A 22,761-nucleotide genomic window follows, 5' to 3' on the forward strand; every position below is an offset into this window, starting at 1 on the left:
CTGAAGCCGCGGGACCGGTGGATCTCCCACAGGCATGCCGCCGAAGGCTCCCTGACTGCCACCCTCATAGCGACAGGCAGGCCGCCCACCGTGGCTTGCCGCCCCAGGCACACGCTTGCTGCACTGGTGCCTGGAGCCGCCCCTGCACAGCACCTGGTCAGGGTGCATGAGAATAGATTGTAAATGACTCGATCCATCCGGCACTTGAGGGGGGCCAAAGACCCACACTGGGTTAGTGTGGACTGCAACAGCAACTTGGTCTATGCTGGCGGTGGCGTGGTGGGTATGTGTAGCTACATATCGTGACGCCCCAGTCCACACTGCGGTGAGTAGCTACATGCAGCCATGAAAGGCTTTGGCAGAGAGGAGGCAGCGGGGAAACACTCTGCAAGCAGGCAGGTGATGGGACAACACACAGCTTAAAATAGCAGTGCAGACAGGGGAGGCGCTGCCCGGGGGTGCAGAGAGACGTGTAGGGTACATACCCTAAGGCCTTGGCTACACTTACCCGCTAGTTCGACGGCTGGAAATCGAACTTCTGGGTTCGACTTATCGCGTCTAGTCTGGACGCGATAAGTCGAACCCGGAAGTGCTCGCCGTCAACTGCGGTACTCCAGCTCGGCGAGAGGAGTACTGCGGAGTCGACGGGGGAGCCTGCCTGCCGAGTGTGGACCAAGGTAAGTTCGAACTAAGGTACTTCGACTTCAGCTACGTTATTCACGTAGCTGAAGTTGCGTACCTTAGTTCGAATTAGGGGGGTAGTGTAGACCAAGCCTAAGGTTCTGGTGTAGCTGTATGCCACTCGCCTGAGCAGTGCCTCACTGTCTACACCGCTATTTATACCCGTGCCGAGGGCGGTGTGCCGTGTACGTACTCAACACATAGCCGCAAGTGTAGACCTACCTTAAACCGGAGTTAGAACAGGCCCAGTACTTCAGTAAGAGCTTGATCCCATGCAGCAGAGGTGTGGTCAGTTGGGAGCAGAAGAGCAAAATAAAAGCGCTGTGCAGAAGATGTGTGCAGGGCAAGCCGAGCCTGCATGCGTTAGCACAGCGCTGTGCAGCTGCCAACTTATGCCTGCCTATTAGCAAGAGCATAGGCGCTGACTCCGTGGGTGCTCCGGGGCTGGAGCACCCACGGGGAAAAATTGGTGGGTGCAGAGCACCCACCAGCAGCTCCCTGCCCCACCCCCCCGCCCCAGCTCACCTCTGCCTCCGCTCCGCCTCCTCCCCTGAGCGCGCCGCCGAGTCCTGCTTCTCCCCCCTCCCTCCCAGCGCTTGCGCCGCCAAACTGCTGTTTCGCACGGCAAGCGGTGGGAGGGAGGGGGAGGAGGAGGAACGTGGTGCGCTCGGGGAAGAGGAGGGGCCGGGTCGGGGATTTGGGGAGGGGTCCAATAGGGGCAGGGAGGGGGCAGAGTCGGGGTGGAGCCTGGGGCGGGGGAGTGCGAGCACCCTCCGGCCCCAAGGAAAGTTGGCGCCTGTGAGCAAGAGCAGTCAGGCTCAAGAGGGAGCAAGGCTATTTAGGTGTTGCTCCATTCAGCAGTGCAATACCTAAGTCCCAAAAATCTGGATCTGAGTGCCGGATGAACAGGAGGATGATGCTTAGGACTAGTTTCCCTCGGAAACACTGATTCTTGCCTCCACTCCATCCTTTTGTATCCTGCACACGTGAGTATGGCAGTGGGCCCTCAATTCATGAATGTACTCGAGTGTACTTTGCAGAGTAAGGATGGTTTCCTGAATAGGGGCCTGGGTCTGCAGGGAGCTTGGGGTTTATGATCACTCAGGCTTGGTCTACACTAGCAACTTATGTCAGTGTAACTATGTCACGCAAGGGTGTGGAAAATCCACAGCACTGAGCGGTGCAGTTATACTGACCTAATTCCCAGTGTAGACAGTGCTATGTCAACGGGAGGACTTCTCATAGCTACCGCCTCTCAGGGAGGTGGATTACCTACGCCAATGTGTGAAGCCCTCCTGTCAGCATAGATAGCGTCTTCACTGATGCGCTAAACCAGCGCAGCTGCATTGGCACAGCATTTTAAGTGTAGACAGACCCGCAGCCTAGAGGCACTTAACTCTACTGGAGCCCACATGGAGCAGCCATTGCACCGTCACTGGAGGCTGCACCCCGAGCAAGGACTTGCAAGCTCAAGCCCTAAGTTTTGCTGGTTTTTAGATGTTCTGCAAAAGAAAGCAGAATTTTCCATGGTGCCGGCTGGGGCATTGGGATGCAAAGTGGCTACATTCAGAATATCTAGGACACTGGCTGTTTCGGGTTATATTTTATTTTGTCCAGGGGTGTAAAATGTGCAACAGGTATGTTTATAGGACTGCCAGCTCGTTAGCCAATAGGAATTGCAACCAAAAAAATAAATCAAACCAAAGAAATCTAACCATATACTGCTCTACAGCAATTAGTGCAAGTCAAGTAAAACATTGGTTCGACACAGAAAAACAACTAAAAAGGCATTTCCAGGCCACAGGTATTATACACTGTGATGTGAGGCAGTTACATTTTTCTCTCAGGGGTGGGGGGAGAGAGAGTGGGAAAGCACCTAGTAAGCATATTCAAGCTTAGCATTTTCAACCCTTTCAGTCAGGCCCCCCCTTCTGCCCCCAAAATCACAAGTGTGGCATAAACAGCACAAGATTTAAAAAGAACACTAAAAGCTGGGATCTTTTTTATTTACTCTCTGGTTTCTGAGCCTTGTATGCAAGGGGCCTTGTCAAGCTTTTCTCTGCAAGCATGAGTTCTACAAACTTACTGTTCTAATGCAAGCTGAGATTCTCCTGTAATCACCTGACTCCAGGAGCTGGGGCTTCAAGTGAAACACCAACTATCTTGAGACTCATGATAGAATAACGAGAGTTGGAAACACTGGTTCCTTCACCTGTTATTTGTGCAGTAACTTTCTACCCTCATGCACCCAGCCAGCTACTCTCCCCAGCAAATGGGGAAGGTGACTGGAGGCAGAGCTGCTTCTGTTCTTCAGCTGTCCCTGCCCATTTGTGGGGTCACAAGAAATTCCTGCTCTCCTGTCTGTCTAGAATGAAACATTCTGAAGGTACGTTCTCTCTTTTGCCTTTGCACAGAGACAAAAGAAAGGAGATGACATGACTTTTCTAAGCCTGACCATTGTAATTGAGAGTGCTCAGAACTTGGCAGAACTGGCTCCCTATACGTTTGCAGCACCAGATTTTCAAAATCGTGGCCTCAATAGACTCATAGACTTTAAGGTCGGAACGGGTAGGTTTACACTGCAGCTGGGAGCACGTCTCCCAGCCCGGGTAGACAGATATGCGCTAGCTCGGCTTGAGCTAGTGCGCTAAAAATAGCACTGTGGGCCTTGTGACACAAGCAGCAGTGTGGGCTAGCTGCCTTAGTACGGACCCAGGGGGTTGGGCAGCCTTGGACCCAGGCGGCTAGACCGTGGCACAACGTCCACACTGCTAGTTAATTGTGCGCTAGCTCAAGCAGAGCTACCCAGACCGTGTAAACATCACTTATTAGTGCATGCATCATGACAGAATGACATGTCCCGTGTGTGTGTAGATATAGTGCAAATATATTTTGTGTGTGAGAATTATCAACCAGTTTATCCACATCTTTCTGGTACTGGGGATGATGGCTGTCTGAACAGACAATATAACTGAACTACTGCATGTTTTCTTATCCGTTTGCAGGAATTTGTGGCCAACTGGCAAAGCTGACCAGGGCTTAGCACTTATCCTTTCACTTGATTAACTGAATATGTAGCTACTCAAACATCTGGTGTCTCAAGGTGACTTACAGGGGGCTCTAGCAGTTGGATAGAATTGTATGTGGCTTCCTGTCTGATTTCTAGTCACTGCTCTTATGAGGAAAGTTAAACTCTCTCTTGGTTTTGGTCTTTTAATGTATTAGTTCCACTTTTTTCAGGCTTCTGGTCTTTTCTAAAAAATGGAGAGCTATGTCGTTCTTCCGCTGTGATAAGAATGATAGGCCCTGAAGTCAACGGGGCTACACAAGTGCTTAAAATTAGGCATATGCTTAAGTACCTCCAGTATCTGGGCCATAATTAATAATGATGAGAAGAGGAAGAAGCTGCCACCTCACTAGGGTGACCAAACATCCCAATTTTATTGGGACCGTCCCAATATTAGGGGCTTTGTCTTATATACGTAACTATATTACCTCCCGCTGCCTCCCCAGCCCCGAAAAAAAACAAAAGTGTCCCACTTTTTCACACTTGTTATCTGGTCACCCTAAACCTCACCACTAGCTCAGAGAGAATGTAGCCATACCTAGTTCCTTCCAGGCAAAAGGCCTGATTCTGATCTCACACCAGTTGAAATCAGAAGGGACTCCCTTGCAACTAATAGAGTTATACTGCTATAAATGCTATCAGCCTCTTAGGCAAGGTCTACACTACCCACCTGAATCGGCGGGTAGAAATCGATCTCTCGGGGATCGAATTATTGCGTCTCGTTGGGACGTGACAATTGATCCCCGAATCGACGCTCTTACTCCACCAGCGGAGGTGGGAGTAAGCACCGTCGACGGGGAGCCGCGGAGATCGATTTTGCCGCCGTCCTCACAGCGGGGTAAGTCGGCTCCGATAGGTCGAATTCAGCTACGCTATTCGCGTAGCTGAATTTGCGTATCTTAAATCGACCAGCCCCCCCCCGTAGTGAAGACCTGCCCTCAGACTCCCAGGGAGCAGCTGAAAAGAACCTCATTGACAGTCACGGTTGACATGCAGTTCATGATTAGGAGAGCAAGGCTGAGTTATGGCAGGGTCATGGAGAAGGCACGGTGAGATGCGCCCTCCAATGTTTCACACACACATGAACACCTGTATATATACCTGTGGCCCAACATCACCGCACAACATTGAAATGTAAAGAAACTGCAAGGCAGAAATAGAGTCTGTTAGGCCTTGGCTACACTTACCGGCAAGTTCGACGGCTGGAAATCGAACTTCTGGGTTCGACTTATCGCGTCTAGTCTGGACGCGATAAGTCGAACCCGGAAGTGCTCGCCGTCGACTGCGGTACTCCAGCTCGCCGAGAGGAGTACCGCGGAGTCGACGGGGGAGCCTGCCTGCCGAGTGTGGACCAAGGTAAGTTTCAACTAATTCGAAATAAGGTACTTCGAACTTCAGCTACGTTATTCACGTAGCTGAAGTTGCGTACCTTAGTTCGAATTAGGGGGGGTAGTGTAGACCAAGCCTTATATTCCTTCCACCATGAAATGATCTCAGCCAGCTACATACAACCAAAAAGAGCTCATTCAGGGAAAATCAGCCTTAACTTCTTATTGTAATAATAATAACAATGGTTTCCGTTAACCATAAACATTGCAGCTAGACAATTAAATAAAGGAGTGAATATTTTACAAAAAGCCTTTGGAAGCCGCCAAATTTGTATATTCTGCAAACAAATTGGCATTTAAATGTTGCAGTAAAAATTTGCCATTGGTTGGACTTCTGGAACAGTTTGGCTTTCCAATGTTTGCCACACACACAAGAACCAAGTCCTGTTCAGAATTTAAGAGACTCAATTAATACTGTTTAATAAATATGTAAAAGTAGCCTGTCGTTTTAAAAAAATCTATAGGTTCAACTAAAGTTAAGGATGATTGTCCCATGATTAACTAAGGCAAACTTGTTTGTGTGTATTTTTTTCCTTTCTTTTTTTTTGTACATAAAGCAATCACATAAAAATAGTTATAAATAGAAAACTTCCAAAGTTTTTTTCCCCACAGACAAACAGGAAAAAAAAATTAAAAACCAAAAACAAAATTAAAACCAAAAACACACCTTGCTTCAAGTTCTCGTAGATTATACAGTACTCAGCATCTTTGGATACTTTACATGACTCCAAATCGTAGACAAAAACACCTGAAATAACCAGTTGTCTGTAAAATGTAGTTTGTATAAGAAGTTGGTACATATACAAAAAAAAGTTTGATGCAGTTTTAAAAAGTTTTCTTTCCAGTTCCCACTGTTCATGGCACACAGGGTCTCTGTGCATTTAATTTTGGAGGGCGGGGGGAAGCTAGTCTCAGGCAGTTTATCAGGATCATTCTTTTAAATGTGTTCTCAAAGCAGAAAGGAATTATTTATTCTCGAAGTGCTTCTTGACAAAGGGAATCATATGTGAGAGCGACTTCGAAGAGGGTTCTCATTTTGTCCCGTGCACGTAGCAACGTCAGTGCTCCAGTAGAGTGACCCTCCTTGAATTGTGACTGAAGAGCAGCACCTTTAATAGATGAACTGAAATTTTAAAAAAAGAAACTATGGTCCTCTGGTTCCCTTTGATTCTGCTGAAACCGAAAGATAACAGTAAAAAGAAGAACAAGCACGCCATAGTTTTTAAAATTTACATTTTTGAGCCTTGATTAAACTTAAAACCAGTCTCTGTATTGGCATCAAACTAACTGCAGGTCACCTCAGTAGACTGTTTGTTAAAAAGTTACCACCACTGTTTAAAAGGGGAAACTAGAAGCACATTGCTATCAAAGCCTTCCTTCAGTGGAGTATCTCATATTTTATGTTGTAAGCCCTATATTTCTGAGCTGACAAATGCTGAAGAATGATTTCTGCTGGCACTCAGTGACAGTCTTGTTTTGTGGACTCTTTAGTATAATAATTTTCAATCAGGATCCCCTGAGCAATATCCGAATCCTTTTCCCAGATGCTCCTGTACAGCAGGGTCTTTGTATGCTCAGAATTTCGGCAAGGGATTCTGACATGTGACATATTTGCTAGTAATTGGTAATGACCCTAGGCCAGATCCTCAGCTGCAATAAATCAGCACAGCTTCACAGAGGGGCATTCATTTGCACCAGCTAAGAATCTGGCCCATGTCGAGGACCTTTCAGACTGTTTTTGTCATTTGATTATGGGGTTAAAAAAAACAAGGAATTTAGAAGTGGCCAAAAAATGGTTTGCCATCTTCACTGATGTCCAGCTGACCATCTGGTATCATGAATGGAGAGCAATGGAAATCTCCTTCCGAAGCACTGTCTTGACCTCCAAACTAAGGCAAATGATGTTTTCAGAAGCATTCAAAAGACCAGCCACCTGCATCCTGGAGCTTGACCCTTCCCACTCCCTCAAAATTGGATTCCAAGAACTAAGGGCAGGTTGGGAGGAGACAAGCTTGTCAGCTCTTATGCCAAGTGTCCTACAAATGGTCTAAAAGGACACCCCTAGCAGACTGTGTTGCTGGAATCACTGACAAACTCAACCTACATTTCCTAGTACAATCACAGAATAATACCAACAGCAGCACCTCATTCAGAAGAATGTCCATTGTCTGTTCGGGTGTGGCTCCGCCTACCATCCTACGGCACAGTCTAGATTCACATGGGTGACCAATTGTTTCTTTGGAGTGAGATGATGGGAGACAGCAGGTGAGAATCAGAGAGAGTTGTTCACTCTTTAAGAATGGTATGGAACGTACCACACCCAATACATGGGTAGAACTGGTTTAGTTGCTAGCCTCAGAAATTGGAGCCACATGGTTTAGTCCGGGCAGTCCATTGAATCCTGTGCTCCAAGGGTCAGGGAGAGGGAAGTATGGCCGTGCCGAGATGTTCTCATTATGGCCCAGGGCAAAGGCAAAGATGCCCCCATTCCTTTCCATGTCCAGATGCGTCCTCCCAAACAGCTTCATTTGGGTTTCTTCAAACTGGCTCTCTAGATCTTGCAGGTTTAGAGCATTCTTGGCCCCACTCATGAAGTGCTTGTGGCTGGGGCCTGGAAGGCACATGGCCGTGGTGCCAAGATGGCTGCTCATCTCCTCCAGAGTTGGAGGCATCATGAAGCCTTTTTCATCTGGCTGGCCATTCTGTGCAAACAGCAAGCTGGCCGCCCTCCAGGCTGCGGGCTTGCGCCCCCTCCTGGGCCTCGATATTCGACAGCTCTGCCGCTTGATATGGCGGTGGAGGTGGTCGGAGCGCGTGAAGCTCTTGTAGCAGAATTCACACTGGTAAGGCCGGACACCCGTGTGAATGCGCATGTGGTTCTTTAGGTCGTAGTTGTGCACGAATTTGGCATTGCAGTGTATGCAGAGGTATGGCCTTTCTCCTGTGTGTTTCCGCATGTGGATTTTTAGCTTGTCCTGCCTACAAAACAAAAGTCACAGCCACCTGTTATCACTTGAGCATAGATACTTAAAGGGGTGCTGTCACATTAAGCCCCCAATTTAGCCTTTATTTTTTTTTAAAATATACATAATATTAAAAAGGACAGTACTAGGAAGGAAGAATGGTCTTGTGGTTATGGTATGAGATTGGCACTCAGATCCTAGCTCTGCTATCATCTTCCTCTTGACCGTGAGCAAGTCACTTAATCTCTTTCTACCTCATTTCCCCATCCGTAAACTGAGGATACTCATGCTTCTCTACCACCCCAGGATATTGTCAGGAGAGATACTTGGGAGGCACTAAGGCCCAGAACTCAAAGGTATGCAGGCACCTAATGCATATTGATTTCAATGGGAGTTTAACACCTATATACCTTTGAGGATCTGGGCCTAAGATGCAGTGATGAAGGATCACATAAGTACCTGGAGAGGTAGGTTAAAATTCATCCCTACCTAGAACTAATCCACCCACCCACCTGCTACAGATAATGTGAGTTGGTGTTTCCACTCCACACCCTCACTTTCTAGGCTGGAATCATTTGGCTCCAACTCAGTATCCAAAATATTGTGATATGAGCAAGTCTCTTGGGTTATTTGACAATCAAAACTTTGACATTAAATGCTAAAGGAGGAAACAAATTAAATAAGACCCATTTCTACAATGATGGATCCAAGAAATCATCCAGTGTTTAATGGCCAGGCTGAGGGACAGTGTGGGAAGAGTGATATTTATGTAATTACAAAATTTAAAAAAATAAATGAGCAAATCTGCATATGTATAGCGAGTGCTTTGCAGCTGGACTTCCTCCCCCTAGCCATTGCATATTGCTCATCTTCGCTTGTCAGCTGTTCACAGAGGTAGTTACAGTCCCTGCCTTGGACAGCACCTACCACCCAAACTTGATCCTAATACAAATAGTGAATAATAATAACAATTTTCCAATACAGTTTAGTTACTAAAGTGGGTTTACTGGCGAGACGAGCTACGCAGCTTTCTGGGAAAAAGCATGGCAACACTGTCTGCTCTGGAAGGGTAAACTTCCACCCACCTACAGAAGGTCCCTCAAGTTCAGACCGGCCGTGGCTCCAACAGGCAGTGTATGTAGCTGTGGAGCAGACACTCAGGGTCTCCACAACCTGCATACTGCGGAATTGAGCCTATGCCAGCTCTGCATAGGCCATTGGGGAGAGGACATTTGGGGAGGAGCAGAGGCACGGCCATTAGGTCCATGCTTAGTGGGTATGGACTTCTTTTCCAGCCCTGGAGTTGGAAAAACAACCCTGGAAGGGCTGTGGAGCTACCCCAGGCCCTGCCGGTGGGTCGGATTTTGTTCCGCCCCAATCCCTGTACTGTTCCCTCGTGCAAACCCCATTTACTCAGGCTTTCTGTAGGCTGGTGTATAGATGTAAGATGTACCCCAAGGCTCCTCAAGGACGGCATTCTGCTGAGGCTCAGCAGCGGTGTAGTGGGGAAGGCTGGGGCTGGAGCCATCACACATCAGAGCACCTAGCATGGAGCAGTAGTAAACCCTACCTAGTTCTATCTCCCTGCCACCCCCCCAAATAGCCTCTACTGAGCAGCATCAGGAGGACACATCCCTGGCAGCGTGGGTCCTGCAGCAGTAGCCCTGTAACCAGGGGACACAAGAGGTGCAGCTGTCCATGCATCTCTGCCCGGGAGGGGGCGAGTGGGGAAAGCAGAGATATTTAACTTTCTGAGCTGACACCCCAGCTACGGTCCATAAGTCACAGCACGTAGTGACACGGCAGACAGCCACTCACGTGGCTGCAGTGGTATCCAAGGCACCGATCGCCTTGGGATCTAAGCCCCGATGGCGGCATCGCCACAAATGAGGCGGCCATGTAAGATCCCTGACCTGACTGCCTCTCATTCCAATGGACTAGATAGCACGGTGCAGGTCGGTATCTGGGCCAAGTGTCCCTACAGCACAAGAGCTTATCGTCATGGGAAATGTTTCCAGTGATGCACAGATAATGATACCAGTGTGGTTAAACAGCGATAGTTATATGGTATAACTCGCCGTGTGGGTGTGTTATAATGGAATAGCAGTGCCCCCCTGGGGGCCGGGGGTGCATTACACTGGTATAGCTCTACCAATTTAAATATAGCTTTCCTGTGTAAACAAGCCCTAAGGTCCATCCTAACAAACACGCCGACTCGGCTCACTTCTATTTGACAAAAGGGAAGATCCCATGACACCAGCTACACCGGGCACAGCTGCGTTCAACTCCGTGCAGGCTATAGGAAGCTCCATCTAATGGCATTCACAGAGCCGTCTGCTCGCTAACACACAAGACCAATGAGGCAGTTAGCCTCTGGCTCCAGCAGGGGGCAGTACAGAGCCACACCACAGGGACAGGGCAGCCTGCTTCTTCCAATGCAGCTGGCCTGCTTCATGGACTGGTGCCATGGCCCTGCCGCCTTCCTGCCCCCTTCAGGGCAGACGGACGAGGGAAGTCCCCTGAGGTCAGGGATTGCAATTGTGCCAGGTCCTTGTGCAGGTGATGCAACAGGGCGGGGAGAATTTCCTTGTGTTGCCCCCAACTGTGCACCCATGTCAAACCCGGCCCAGGGAACTAGAATTTTAGCTGGGAACAATTTTCGAACTCCCTTGACCCAGAGAATTTAGCGCTGGCGAAAGGTGCTGCCCTGGTGACTGAGCTGTCTCTAGCTACAAAGGAGGCATAGCACGGGCAGATTTTTCCATACTGCCCCCACTGATCTACATCAACCACAGCACGATGGAGAGCTTCCGTACCCCTGCCACAGGTGCCAGGTAATGCCAACGGCACACAGCTTCTGGGCCCAGTCCTGGGAAATACTGAACACCTGAGAGACGCTGGGAGACTTCACCTCCCATTGACTTCAGCTCCCAGGATCAGGCCCTTTAGAAGGGACTTTCCCTGGCTAGTGGAGTGATAATGCTTTGCATATTGCTACGTGTGTGCCACAGGTTCAAATCCTGCTCCTAATCTTTCTCTTCCCAGGCCGGCTGTGGCTAAGAGCTCCGAGAAGGGAGTGCACTCCCCAAAGGCAGGCTGCTGTATTGATCACCAGCAACCACTGGGGCGGATTAGGGGTGGCTCACAAGTCAGTGGGCTCCCATGGGGGCCGGGACTGCTTCTTCCTGATGCCCCTGGAGGCAAAAGTCAAACTAAAGGGGGAGAGGAACCATAGAGCAATGGCCCCCAGCTCCTCCTAGCAGGGCTGGCCAAGCTTGTAGCAGAGCAAATGCATCTTTTTTAAGGGTGCAGTGCTCTGTCCCCCTCTAATGGTGATTGGACCACATATAGATTGAGCCTGCTCCAGCCTTAGCTAACAGGGTCTTTTAGTTCAAGAAGTAGAGGCTTTAAAATCCCGCAGTTCAATCCCCCCAGGGCTCTCTAGCACTGCACATGCAGCAAATGAGAGGTTTCACTCTGCCCCATTACCACTGACTCTGTCTGTGAAATTCTGCCTTTCCCTCGCTGTTCCAAAGTGTACACTTATTGTTTTCTAGTTATTTCATGTTCTTCTAAAAGCCACACAATCACACCCTTCTACTTTCAGATCTTGCATCTGATCCCCTACATGTTCAAAACAAATTATTTGACAAAAATACAAACAAAAAATTAAATCATTTCCTATCATCAAAACCAGAAGTTAACATGCACTGGGAAAGAGGATGATTTTGGTGAGATCAGAGAGACAAAGTGGGTGAGGTAATATCTTCTACTGGACCAGCCTCTGTTGGTGACAGAGACAAGCTTTCACTCCACTCTCAAAAGCTTGTCTCTCTCACTAACAGAAGTTGGTCCAATAAAAGATATTATCTCACCCAGCTTGTCTGTCTATACCCTGGGACCAACATGGCTACAACTACACTTGGTGAGATTGGCACTGCTGGTTAGTGCATCTTGGGCTAGGTCTACACTACCCGCCTGAATCGGCGGGTAGAAATCGACCTCTCGGGGATCGATTTATCGCATCCAGTCGGGACGCGACAATCGATCCCCGAATCGACGCTCTTACTCCACCAGCGGAGGTGGGAGTAAGCGCCGTCAACAGAAAGCCGCAGAAGTCGATTTTGCCGCCGTCCTCACAACGGGGTAAATCGGCTGCGATACGTCGAATTCAGCTACGCTATTCACGTAGCTGAATTTGCGTATCTTAAATCGACTCCCCCCTGTAGTGTAGATGTACCCTTGGTAAAATATAATTTGGTGCTAAATCTTCCCTTCCTGTTATACTCCCAATGACCACGAGGTGTCTCACGAGCTTGCTTTTAAGTACGATGCTTCAACTTGTTAAGATTTTAAGATTGTTGCAGAATACGGATATGTACGTTTTACACTAGTTAGTTGTTTACAGTAATATCCCGGGGACTTACACAAAGATTTACAATTTGGCACATACACTATCTAAATTAAAGGATATTCTGCAGCTCCAAATTTAGATTTTGGAGATTTTTAAAAGCACCTATTGGATTTAGTAGCCAAATGACATTTATTTGTAAACCAACGACTACTTTTGCCCCTAGCAAGTGAGGCCCCTTGTAGTCAGTTGTCATCCTCATGTGGATCAGCACTAGAGGTGTATGGGCTTCTTTGCCAGTGAGTTTCACAGATATTTGCTGACAGCAGAGGAATGGTAACACTCAGGAATCTTGGGTTCCGTTCCAGTCTCTGGAGGGGAGTGTGTTCTAATAGGCACAGAATCTTCTGCCCATTCCCCCCTAAGGGTGACCGCTTCTGCCTAATCCTCTCCAACATGTCCCTGCCCTAGTCCTGTTCACCCCCCACCCCAGCTCTTTGTTCTAATCCCATTCTCTAAACCTAGCCAGTCCCAATCTCCACTCCTCAGGCTTCTCATCCCAGGCCCATTCTCTTTGCCCAGCCAGGCTAGTCTCACCCCTCTGGACTCCCTATCTCAGTCTCACCTCTACTCCCAGTCTCCTTGCCAAGCCATTCCCAGCTCCCGCCACCCCCGTAAGCCCACAGCTCCTTGTGCCCAGCGTCTTTGTCCAGCTAGTTTCAGTCTCCCGCTCCCTGTCCCTCATCTGATCTCCCCTTCTCCAACATTCTCCATCCCCACTGGGTCCCTGTGCCAATCTCCTTCCTTGGGCTTCTCATCCAATCTTAGTATTCTCCTTCACAAATCCTTGACAGTGTCTCTGCCCATCCAATGCCAGTTCTCTCCCCACACCCCAGCTCTTCCTCACATCTGTCTTTCCCCCCCCGCCACTGGTTCTCAGCTCCAATCACCTTGACCAGTCAGTCCCAGTTCCCTCCATCCCAACTCCCAGTCCATTTCCCTCTCTTCCTCCCTCCCATCAGCCTCCAGTCATAGCATAGGCACTGACTCCGTGGGTGCTCCAGCATTGGAGCACCCACGGGGAAAAAATAGGGGTGCTCAGCACCCACCAGTAGCCCCACTGATCAGCTCCCTCCCTCCCCCGCAGAGCCTTCTGATCAGCTGTTCAGCAGCATACAGGAGGCGCTGGGGGGAGCAGGAGGAGCGAGGGCAGGGTGTGCTCTGGGGAGGGGGCAGAGTGGGGGCTGGAAGAGGCTTTGTGGGGATGGAGCCTTGGGGGGAGGCGTGGAGTGGGGTTGGGGACTGGGGCGGAGCGGGGAAGTGGAATGTGGGCGCATATGAGTGGGCTCTTTGAGCTCTGGTCAAGTGAAAAATTCTCTTCTGCCTCAGGTTTCTTGTCCCAGTCTACTCCCCCATCTTCCCTGCAGGGCCAGCTCTTATCTCATCTGCATTTGAATCTGGCAGCCTCCTCCTCTGCCTAGGCCTAGCAGAGGAGTCACTGAAAGCACAGGAGAGACAGGCTCCCTGCTCTCAGTTCAGATGCCCAACCCTGGCACTGCCCAGAGCTGCGTTGCAGGCAAAGTCCTACTCCACCGTAGTGGATGGAATCTTTGGGAAATTGAACTGCTAAAATCGAAGTCTCTACTGAGCACGAACTGCGATTTTTCAAAGGCTTATAGCTTGGCCAAATTTGGGTGGATTTTCATGGGGAAGGCAAAACGCATCTCCCTGACACAAAGACGGTCACCCTGCCAAATGTCAAGTCCCTCCTCCAAAGCATAGGGCTTTTCAAAAAAAAGGCCATCAGAGTTTTTTTAAATGGGCAAAACAATGTATTGTTCCCCCCAGCCTCGTTCTCAGAAACAGCTGGACCATTTTGGCTGAAATTTTTCAAAGCCGCCTGAGGCAGAGACCTAGCATGGACAATTTCACCTCAAGTGGTTAAAGTTTTGCAAAGTTATAAACAACTGAAAATGGAGTCCTATAATGGGAAGTATCAGTCAACCTTAACAAGCTACACTACAGCATACCAGTTAGGTTCAGTTGTCGCTGATACTCTTACAATACAATATAAATTAAAAACAATATAATTTTAAAAAAATATAATATTATAGTAGCATAATTTTTAACCTACCAGGATCCCTTTTCTTGGCAGACACCTTGGGTGCCAGAATCTTATACTATAGATACAGGCACAACTGATTCAGACCATTATGAACAACTGTCAGTAAGATACAATCTGGATCCTTTAGCACATGCCTCTACAACGTGAGTTACAGGAGTATTCTATGGACAGCTGTTAATAGAAGCCCGTATGTTATAAAGTAGGAGGGTTTTACGGGCTTGTTTTTATATTTTTTATTAAAAATGATCAGCTTACTTTTTTTTTCTTTTTAAAGCACTTTCAGGTGATTTGGAAACACCAGGAGATGCACAAACGTAACTTATGGAACCCCCGGATCTTACCTTTCTTATCCACCCTCTCTCTCTTTGGTATGTCACACTCACTGAATGCACCCTGTTTCAAAAGAGGCCCCAGTCCTCCACAGACTTATCTAAGTGTTTGCCTTTGAAAGTCCCCCTTGAAGTCAATGGGAATACTTGGTGCGTAAAGTTAAGCATGAGTCTTTGAAGAACTGAGGATTTAAATTATAAAATCTTTGGGGCAGGAAGATGTCTATCTGGGTGTGTATACAGCACCTCACACAGTAGGGCCATGATACTGATTAGGACCTTGTTTGCTACCACAACACCAATAACAACAACAAATAAAAAAAGGGAGTCTTTCTGGCTTGAAGACCCTCTCCTTGAGAACTGTGGGCCTGGCTGGGAACAACATGGCTACAACGCAGCAAACAGGACAGCTAACATATTGTCAGTTTTCTCTAATCCTCCAAACCTTCAAAAACCAGACTAGAGTCTAAGCAATCTTCATTTAAAAAAAAATCAATGTCCTATTAAATTAGCCCTGTTTCTTGCAATCAGTTTTACACAGGAGCAAGAGTTCACGGATCCAGCTGCAGAATTGGGGCCTTAATCTATTCTTTAGCTGGAGGGGATTCCCTGAGTTCTGTAGTGTTCCCGGAGCGCTGCAACAACAGGTGGCAGATGTTTGCTCAGGAATCACAGGAATCCTTCCATGGGCATCACAACCATCCTAGTCCGGGTTTAAAAACTAATCACAACTGATCAACATTACACCAATACTACAGTAAAAACATTCCTAGCCTTCTTTGTAACAGACAACCCTCCTCCTCCCCGCACATTAAAGCTATTGCAAACTCATTACAAAAATCTCAAGGTTTTTAAATGCCCACTTTATACAGTGTATCAGAGAGGGGGGGAAAAGCTTTAGTGTTGTGTGATTAGATGGTATGATCTCAGGGGCTGATCCTGCAAAAACGTAGGCATGTGAACTTTACTCAAATGAATAGCAGTCAATGGCGGTAAAGTTACATACCTGCACAATTCTAGGCAGGATTAGGGCTTTAGTTTTGCTTGACTTTCTTTGTTACCCATTTTCTAGCTTCTGCTTCTTGGATATGAATTTAGAAATCATGTAATATAGAATATCTGATGTGCGAAAGCAAAATGTGGAATACAGAACCCTTTTACTACAGTGGTACAAAATCAGAACCGTTCATCCAATTCTCTTTGAACTCTGAAGTTTGGATAACTGGGTCCTGGATCAGAACCATCTCAAAACCAAACCTGTTTTGTCCATCTCCGGATTTAATATCTTCTCAATCGTCTGTATCATTGCACACAATACAACATAAGAAAACACTTAGGGCCCAAGTCCTGAGTTCAGTGGGAGTAGTACACCCAGAGGGTGTTCAGAATCAGGCCCTTCCTGCCCAAATTGAAATCTGCCCTTCATCTTCAAATGGACAGGTGAGATTTTTAAAAGTACTCGGCCCTGGCCTAATTCTACTCCCATTGCAGTTGGTGGAAAGCAGCCTGCAATGGCCTAACTCTGGGTCTGTTAAAGACATTGGGAAAACGGACGTTGTCTTCTATGAGAGCAAAGTCAGATCAAAGCTTTGAAAATCTCACCTGACAACTTCTGGAAAAGCGATATCCATATTAAAGTGTGTTTGGAAGGAGCTAATATAACTACATGTGAAGCACTCAGTTCACTGGGACCTGGGCTTGGCTGAGCCCTCTAATTGCTACCACAATATAAATGATTAATAACAATAACGAGACCATTAAGTGTCATTTCTCATTTTACGGGAATTGCTCACTGAAGGGACAAATTCTGTCTCAGCTGTAGGCTCAGCTCCCACTGAAGTCAATGGGGACCACATGTGCATCCCAGATCAGAATTTGTTCCAGAATGTTTTTCTAATGTAGCATCTTCTCCATGAACAAAGTCCCCTGGATGGCACATAAGCTGACACAAGCTACAGCATACCAATTAGGTACAGTTGTCAATGATACTTTTATAGCTGGTTGCAGATAGATATGCGTTTTGGGGGAGGAGTAGAAGGAGACACAGGATAGACAATGCAGTATGGAACTTCTTACTGGCAGGCTGTTGGTTCAACCTGCAGTATGACCTAGTGGTCAGAGCACTATACTGGGATGCTCCTGGACAGCTAGATGACCTTGGGCAAGCCACTTCACCTCTGTTTCCCCATCTGTAAAATGGGGATAATGATATTGACCACCTTTGTAAAGTGCTTTGAGATCTACGGTTTGTACAGCACCTAGCACAATGGGGTCCTGGTCCATGACTGGGACTCCTAGGTGCTATGATAACATAAATAACATGGATGAAGAATTCTATATAAGAGCAAGGTATGTCTGATAGGGCTTGTGAAGTATGTCTGTTGTCTTAGCTACTTCCCCTATCCATAGCACCAGCACAACCACACCTGGTAGAAATTGGCATTAGTGGCAGTGGCCTCAACAGAGAGGCTGGCCAAACACTGGATGGGCATGAAAGTGTAAACAGTCCCTACAGGTCAGGGGTGAGGCATATTTGTAGGGCAGGTTGGGGAAGTTTGCACTATTGCTCCCTATTATGTAGCTAAATGGAAGTTGTATGTGTCCAGTGCTAACAATTCAGCATTTTTCAATAGCACTTACATGTAAATAGGTGTGGGGTGACAGCGACGGTAGGAACAAATTACCTGCAGTCATTAATTAACACAGGCAATCGGCTTTTCCCTTTAAACATCAGGGTTAGCCAGATCACATTGTCTACACCGGCCTGCGGCACAATGTGCAGCATATTGGAATGCGGGATCAGCTGTGTTAATGTAGCATGGCGTGGAAATTTATTTTCAGGTCAAATCTCCATCATTTGCATAGACTGCATGTGAATATTATCATAGGGACAAAGGAAGAAACGGCAGGCTGAGTACTGGTGCACCCCAGGTATCTGCCCATTGTCAGGCGCTCTGCTCTTCCGACTGTTCACGTTATTTTCAAACAGCTCACTCACCCAAGCCTAACAGGGTTTTCTCTCCCTCACAGCCAGAAGCTGAAGTGCCATGCTCTTGTCAGAAAGCTTTATTATGGTAAGTTTCTACTCATTAGATATTAATTTTACTCAGCAAGAACAGATCCAGGAATCTGTTTGTCTCTGCTCGTGGATTTAATTGGCCAAGCTTTTCATAGAAGAGCTGCATGGTGCTGCATCAGATCTCTGTCACCGACTTAGAGCACAATGGGTCTAATCCATGCTTATTTATGACAGGTTTCAGAGTAGCAGCCATGTTAGTCTGTATCCGCAAAAAGAAGAACAGGAGTACTTGTGGCACCTTAGAGACTAACAAATTTATTAGAGCATAAGCTTTCGTGGACTACAGCCCACTTCTTCGGATGCATATAGAATGGAACATATATTGAGGAGATATATATACACACATATCTCCTCAATATATGTTCCATTCTATATGCATCCGAAGAAGTGGGCTGTAGTCCACGAAAGCTTATGCTCTAATAAATTTGTTAGTCTCTAAGGTGCCACAAGTACTCCTGTTCTTCTTTATGCTTATTTATATCCTCCCAGGGCCCTGCTGAAGTCAATGGAGGTGCAAAGGGTGTAAATCAGCACAGAATTTGGACCCAGGCTTGCTGATTTCATCCTTGTCTCCACTGGGAACATGCACCCTGCTAGAAAACCTAACTAATACGTTATAATTAGAGAGAGAAGGTGGGTGAGGTAATATCTTTTATTGGACCAACCTCTGTTGGTGAAAGAGACGAGCTTTCCAGCCACACACAGCTCTTCTTCAGGTCTGGGAAGAAGAAGAAGTCTGTCTGTGTAGCTTGAAAGCTTGCTTGTTCCACCAACAGAAAGATGGTCCAATAAAATATATTACCTCACCCACCTTGTTTCTCTAATATCTTTGGACCAATATGGCTACAACAACACAGCAAATAATGTCATAATTAGCACGTTCTCAGCCTTAATATGGACAAGGACAGTTGTGTTTAAACAGGTGGTAACTGTTTGTGGTCCACACTGAGGCCAAAATCATGTTTAACCCAGTGCTAGTTAACTCACTTTCTGACACAATGCATAGACAAGGCTTGCCAGTGAATTACAAGAAAATAGAGTCCTGATCCAAATTCCACTAAGTCAACAGAGAGACTCCCATTGATTTCGGTGAGTTCTGGATCAGCTCCTAGATTATCTAGATAGCCAAAAACATTTTAGCCAGAAACATCCATTGATTTGTTTCACCGGTCTTGGTCACGCACCTGTTTCTGCAGTGCTTCCACACTGGATTCCACATCGGTAAACAATGACCAGGTGGAAAATGTTACATACCTTTATTTACACTCTTGTCTGGTTAGTAACTATCTGGATAACCTACAGGCTGATCCAAAACCCATTAAAATCAATGGGAGTCTTTCCATTGACTTCAGTGGGCTTTGTGTTAGGCCCCTATTTCCTTGATATTCACTTTACTCTTAAGTCGAAGGAGACACATTACTTAAATGCCTGTGTCTCCATGGAGCGGCTTCACTGAGATCTTTCTCCTTGTCTACTAAGGCCCTAACCTGCCACAGGCTCACACGTAGTAGGCGGTCTCTATGAAATAGCATTTATGATTAGCAACCTGTATTGCTGGACTCAATAAATCCATCAGTACTTTATTAGGGCGCCATCCCCCTTTTGTAGCTGCACTGCTAAATACAATGGTAATAACTGATGCACACCTGGTAAAGCGAACTTCACAGATAGTGCACATGTATGGCTTTTCTCCTGTGTGGGTTCTCATGTGCCGTGGCAGCTTCCCTGCCCCCATGATGACTTTGTTACAGATCGGACACTGCTGAGATGCCTTGGGCTTTATCTTCCTTTCTTCCTCCAGGGGCCATGGAGGAAACACTCCTCCCAGGTGGGTGGCACTTAGAAAGTTGAGATAAGCGCTATAGTCGTTCTCTGCCTTAATGTGCCCTAAGTGACCTCCTGGATTGCCAGCAAACATGTCCTTGAAGAAGTCATTAGGGAAAGGAGCCGGAGGGAGCTCCTCCTTCTCCTCCTCCTTAATCTTCCTCTTTTTGATCACCAGGTCCAAAGGGCCATTGTCCACTTGCTGCTCTTCTAGCTGGGAAAAGGAACTGAAATTTCCATGCCACAGGTGGGGAAAGAAGTCTGGTGTGAAGGGAGATAGGGCTGGCCTCCTTTCTGGAATGTTCGTTTTAGGGTACAAATTTTCCCGTAGTAATGACTCGATGGAAAAGTCTCGTATCATGCCCAAGTGGCCGGCAGAGCTATGGGCTGGGTAATGATGTGGGAAGTCTCTAGGTCCTTCTGTATATGTTTCTTCGGTAAGGTCAGACTTTGAAGGGCTTTGGTGACAGCTTACTTCTTGGACATCCGTGAGGTTCTCCTGATTCACAAAATCTTCCACTTCTTCCTCCTCCTCCTCCTCTTCGTCATCCTCATCTTCTTCGTCATCATCGTCCTCTTCATCCTCTTTATCATCTTCCTCTTCGGCTTCTCTGTCAGGCTCCATGATTTCAAGGCATACATTGATAATACACTGGATCTCCAGCATCTTGGCTGCGTTGAGGATGTGCTTGACGTTGGAGGTGGTGATGGTGAGGGTTGAAGTATAGGCAAACTCTAGGATAGCAGAAAGTGCTTCAGGCTTGACAAAGTCAATCTCGTAAACATAGGGCTGGTCTGTTAAAGTGCCAGTAGTGAAGAGTTTTTTAAAGTACTTGCTGCAGGCTGCAAGAACAGACCTGTGGGTCCTGTACTCCTGGTCCTGGACAATGAGGATGACATCGCAGAGTAGACCATCATGCCGCTGTTCATTTAAACCGCAAAGGACTTCACTGCTGTGGTTTGGGAATGGGATCCCAATAAGATCTTCAATGCCATTGGCCATATTCTCATTTAGAGCCCTAGAACAAAATACAGACAGCAAGGAATTAGAGAGCAGATCTCTGAGTATCCGGAAAGCTGACTGTGCCATGGTCACCTCTTGTCTCAAACACTGTAACCTTCTTCTCTCCTGCTTCCCCGCTTTTTACTTCTCCTCTCTCCAAAATGCTGATCACAAAATCATCTCCTGCTTCCACTGCTCCCTACACATTACGAAGCTATGTGAGAGTCAAACTCCTCAAAGCCCTCCATGATCTCGTCTCCACTTCCCCCTGTGCTCTCTACTTCCTTCCCCCAGTCTTCTCTCCCTTTGTCCCCTCTTTCCACTCTCAGCTTCAGGCCTGCTCTCAGGCTGTTCCTATGCCTGAGACAGCTTCCTGGTTCTTATCCCCATATGCCTTCTCTCCTCCTCCACATCCCTCCTCCAGGAATCCTTTCCCACTGATTTCTCCCCAGTGATGTCTCCTGCATGCTCCCAGACCCAATTTGTTGCCCATGTTCGTGTTGCCTGAATTACACTATGACTATTTACATCACTATCTGAATAAATAAGAATAATAAAAGCATGCCCGGTATTCAATGAATGACATGGCATGACCAGTTTCCTTCCTAACATGCAGTGTTATTAGCACTGTAACACAGCTATCCCATACTGCCAGGGCATGGGATAGACGATCCAATGGACATACACATGGAGAGCAAACAGCAGCATGTTGGGGATGTCCTACTGAACAGAGAGCTGGGAGGACTGGCCAACTGGCTAAGCAGCAAACCCAGTTCAGTGATCCCATCACTTACAGTGCTTACAGGGAAAAAAAACGTGCACCTGCCTTGGCCGCTGGCAAAGGTGAGACATGGTTAGCTGCCATCATCAGTAATTGAGTATTAGCCGTGTGGCTTGTGGGCACTGACCATGTTTAGAACCAACCGTGCAAAGAACTGGGGTCAGAGTTGCGGCGTGGATGGGAGGGGAGATCTAACACTTAAGGCTTTGCCTCTTGGATGCGATGCCTGTATCGCTCACATTTATCTCCAAGAGTATTATCCAATCTACTCTGCTACCGTTCAAAGGCCTCCATCACCCCCCTGTGCAGCTCGTGCTTCAAAAGGGGATTCAGAAGAAAAAAGCCTACACCCAAAACCGAAATCCTGATATTCATGGGTTCCTCGGAGTGTTATCTGTCAGATGTTTCCTCTTTCAAACGGTTCCAATAGAGCTTCCCCTTGCGATATCCCAGAAAACAGGAGACATTTCCTCCAGCTGGCCAGGGATATATTAACACTGTCACATGCAGAAGAGATTTCTAACACAACCAGACTCATGTTGAATCTATTAACCCCTTGGGAACTCCCGAGACACAGAAAGAGAGAGTGTCAATGCCATTTCATCCCCATGGCCCCAACCTTGCAGTCCTCACTCAGGCAATACTCCCACTGCACAGTTACCAGTGCAGTTTATATCATTTTCTATGGATAATTTTCCAAAGAAGATTTTCCAAAGGCAGGGGAGGACCATCGGGGGGACTGCTACCCACTCCCCTGATGCTGGACAGCCATAGACATGCTGGTGGATGGGAGGTTTCCTCCAGGCACCTCTTCCCACCCAGCCTGCACTGGCTCCTTGTGTCGCTGGATTTCTCCTGCAACCTGTTCCCCACCCCCTTGTCTCTTCTCCTCCATCCAGCCTCAAGATCTCTCTTCTTCCTTCCCCACATTCTACCTCCCCCTGCCCCTTCCTCATTAGCTTTTCCCCCTTTAGCTCTCTGATAGGCTGAGCACCTCTTCAGCTGCCATGTGGAGCACTAGGGTCCCTGCTAGCTGCCACTCCAACCCAGCACACACTTCCTGCTCCTGGGATCACACAGCTGAGAGGGCAGGGCTGCAGCTGGCTGTAAGAGGTTAGCCAGGGATAGCAGGGGGACACTCGGACATCAGAGAGGCAGCTGGGCCGCCTC

The 22,761-nt window shown here is 47.4% G+C and overlaps 1 protein-coding gene across 5 annotated transcripts in view; it reads right to left on the reverse strand.

Annotated features, from left to right (window-relative positions):
• Positions 1–2,271: 2,271 nt before the first annotated feature.
• The window catches only part of ZBTB7C (zinc finger and BTB domain containing 7C), a 294,397-nt gene continuing 273,907 nt past the window's right edge, over positions 2,272–22,761 (reverse strand). For all 5 annotated transcript variants that reach the window (XM_065598706.1, XM_005305424.5, XM_065598707.1 and 2 more), the window contains 2 exons: positions 19,630–20,826; positions 2,272–8,115 (listed from right to left, as the gene is read on the reverse strand). In XM_065598706.1, coding sequence (XP_065454778.1) covers positions 7,479–8,115; positions 19,630–20,810 — 1,818 coding nt within the window. In that variant the 5' untranslated portion in view covers positions 20,811–20,826 and the 3' untranslated portion in view covers positions 2,272–7,478. The remainder of the gene's footprint in view (positions 8,116–19,629; positions 20,827–22,761) is intronic.

This window comes from Chrysemys picta, chromosome 6, assembly GCF_011386835.1.
Source record: "Chrysemys picta bellii isolate R12L10 chromosome 6, ASM1138683v2, whole genome shotgun sequence".
Taxonomy (NCBI): Eukaryota; Metazoa; Chordata; order Testudines; family Emydidae; genus Chrysemys; species Chrysemys picta.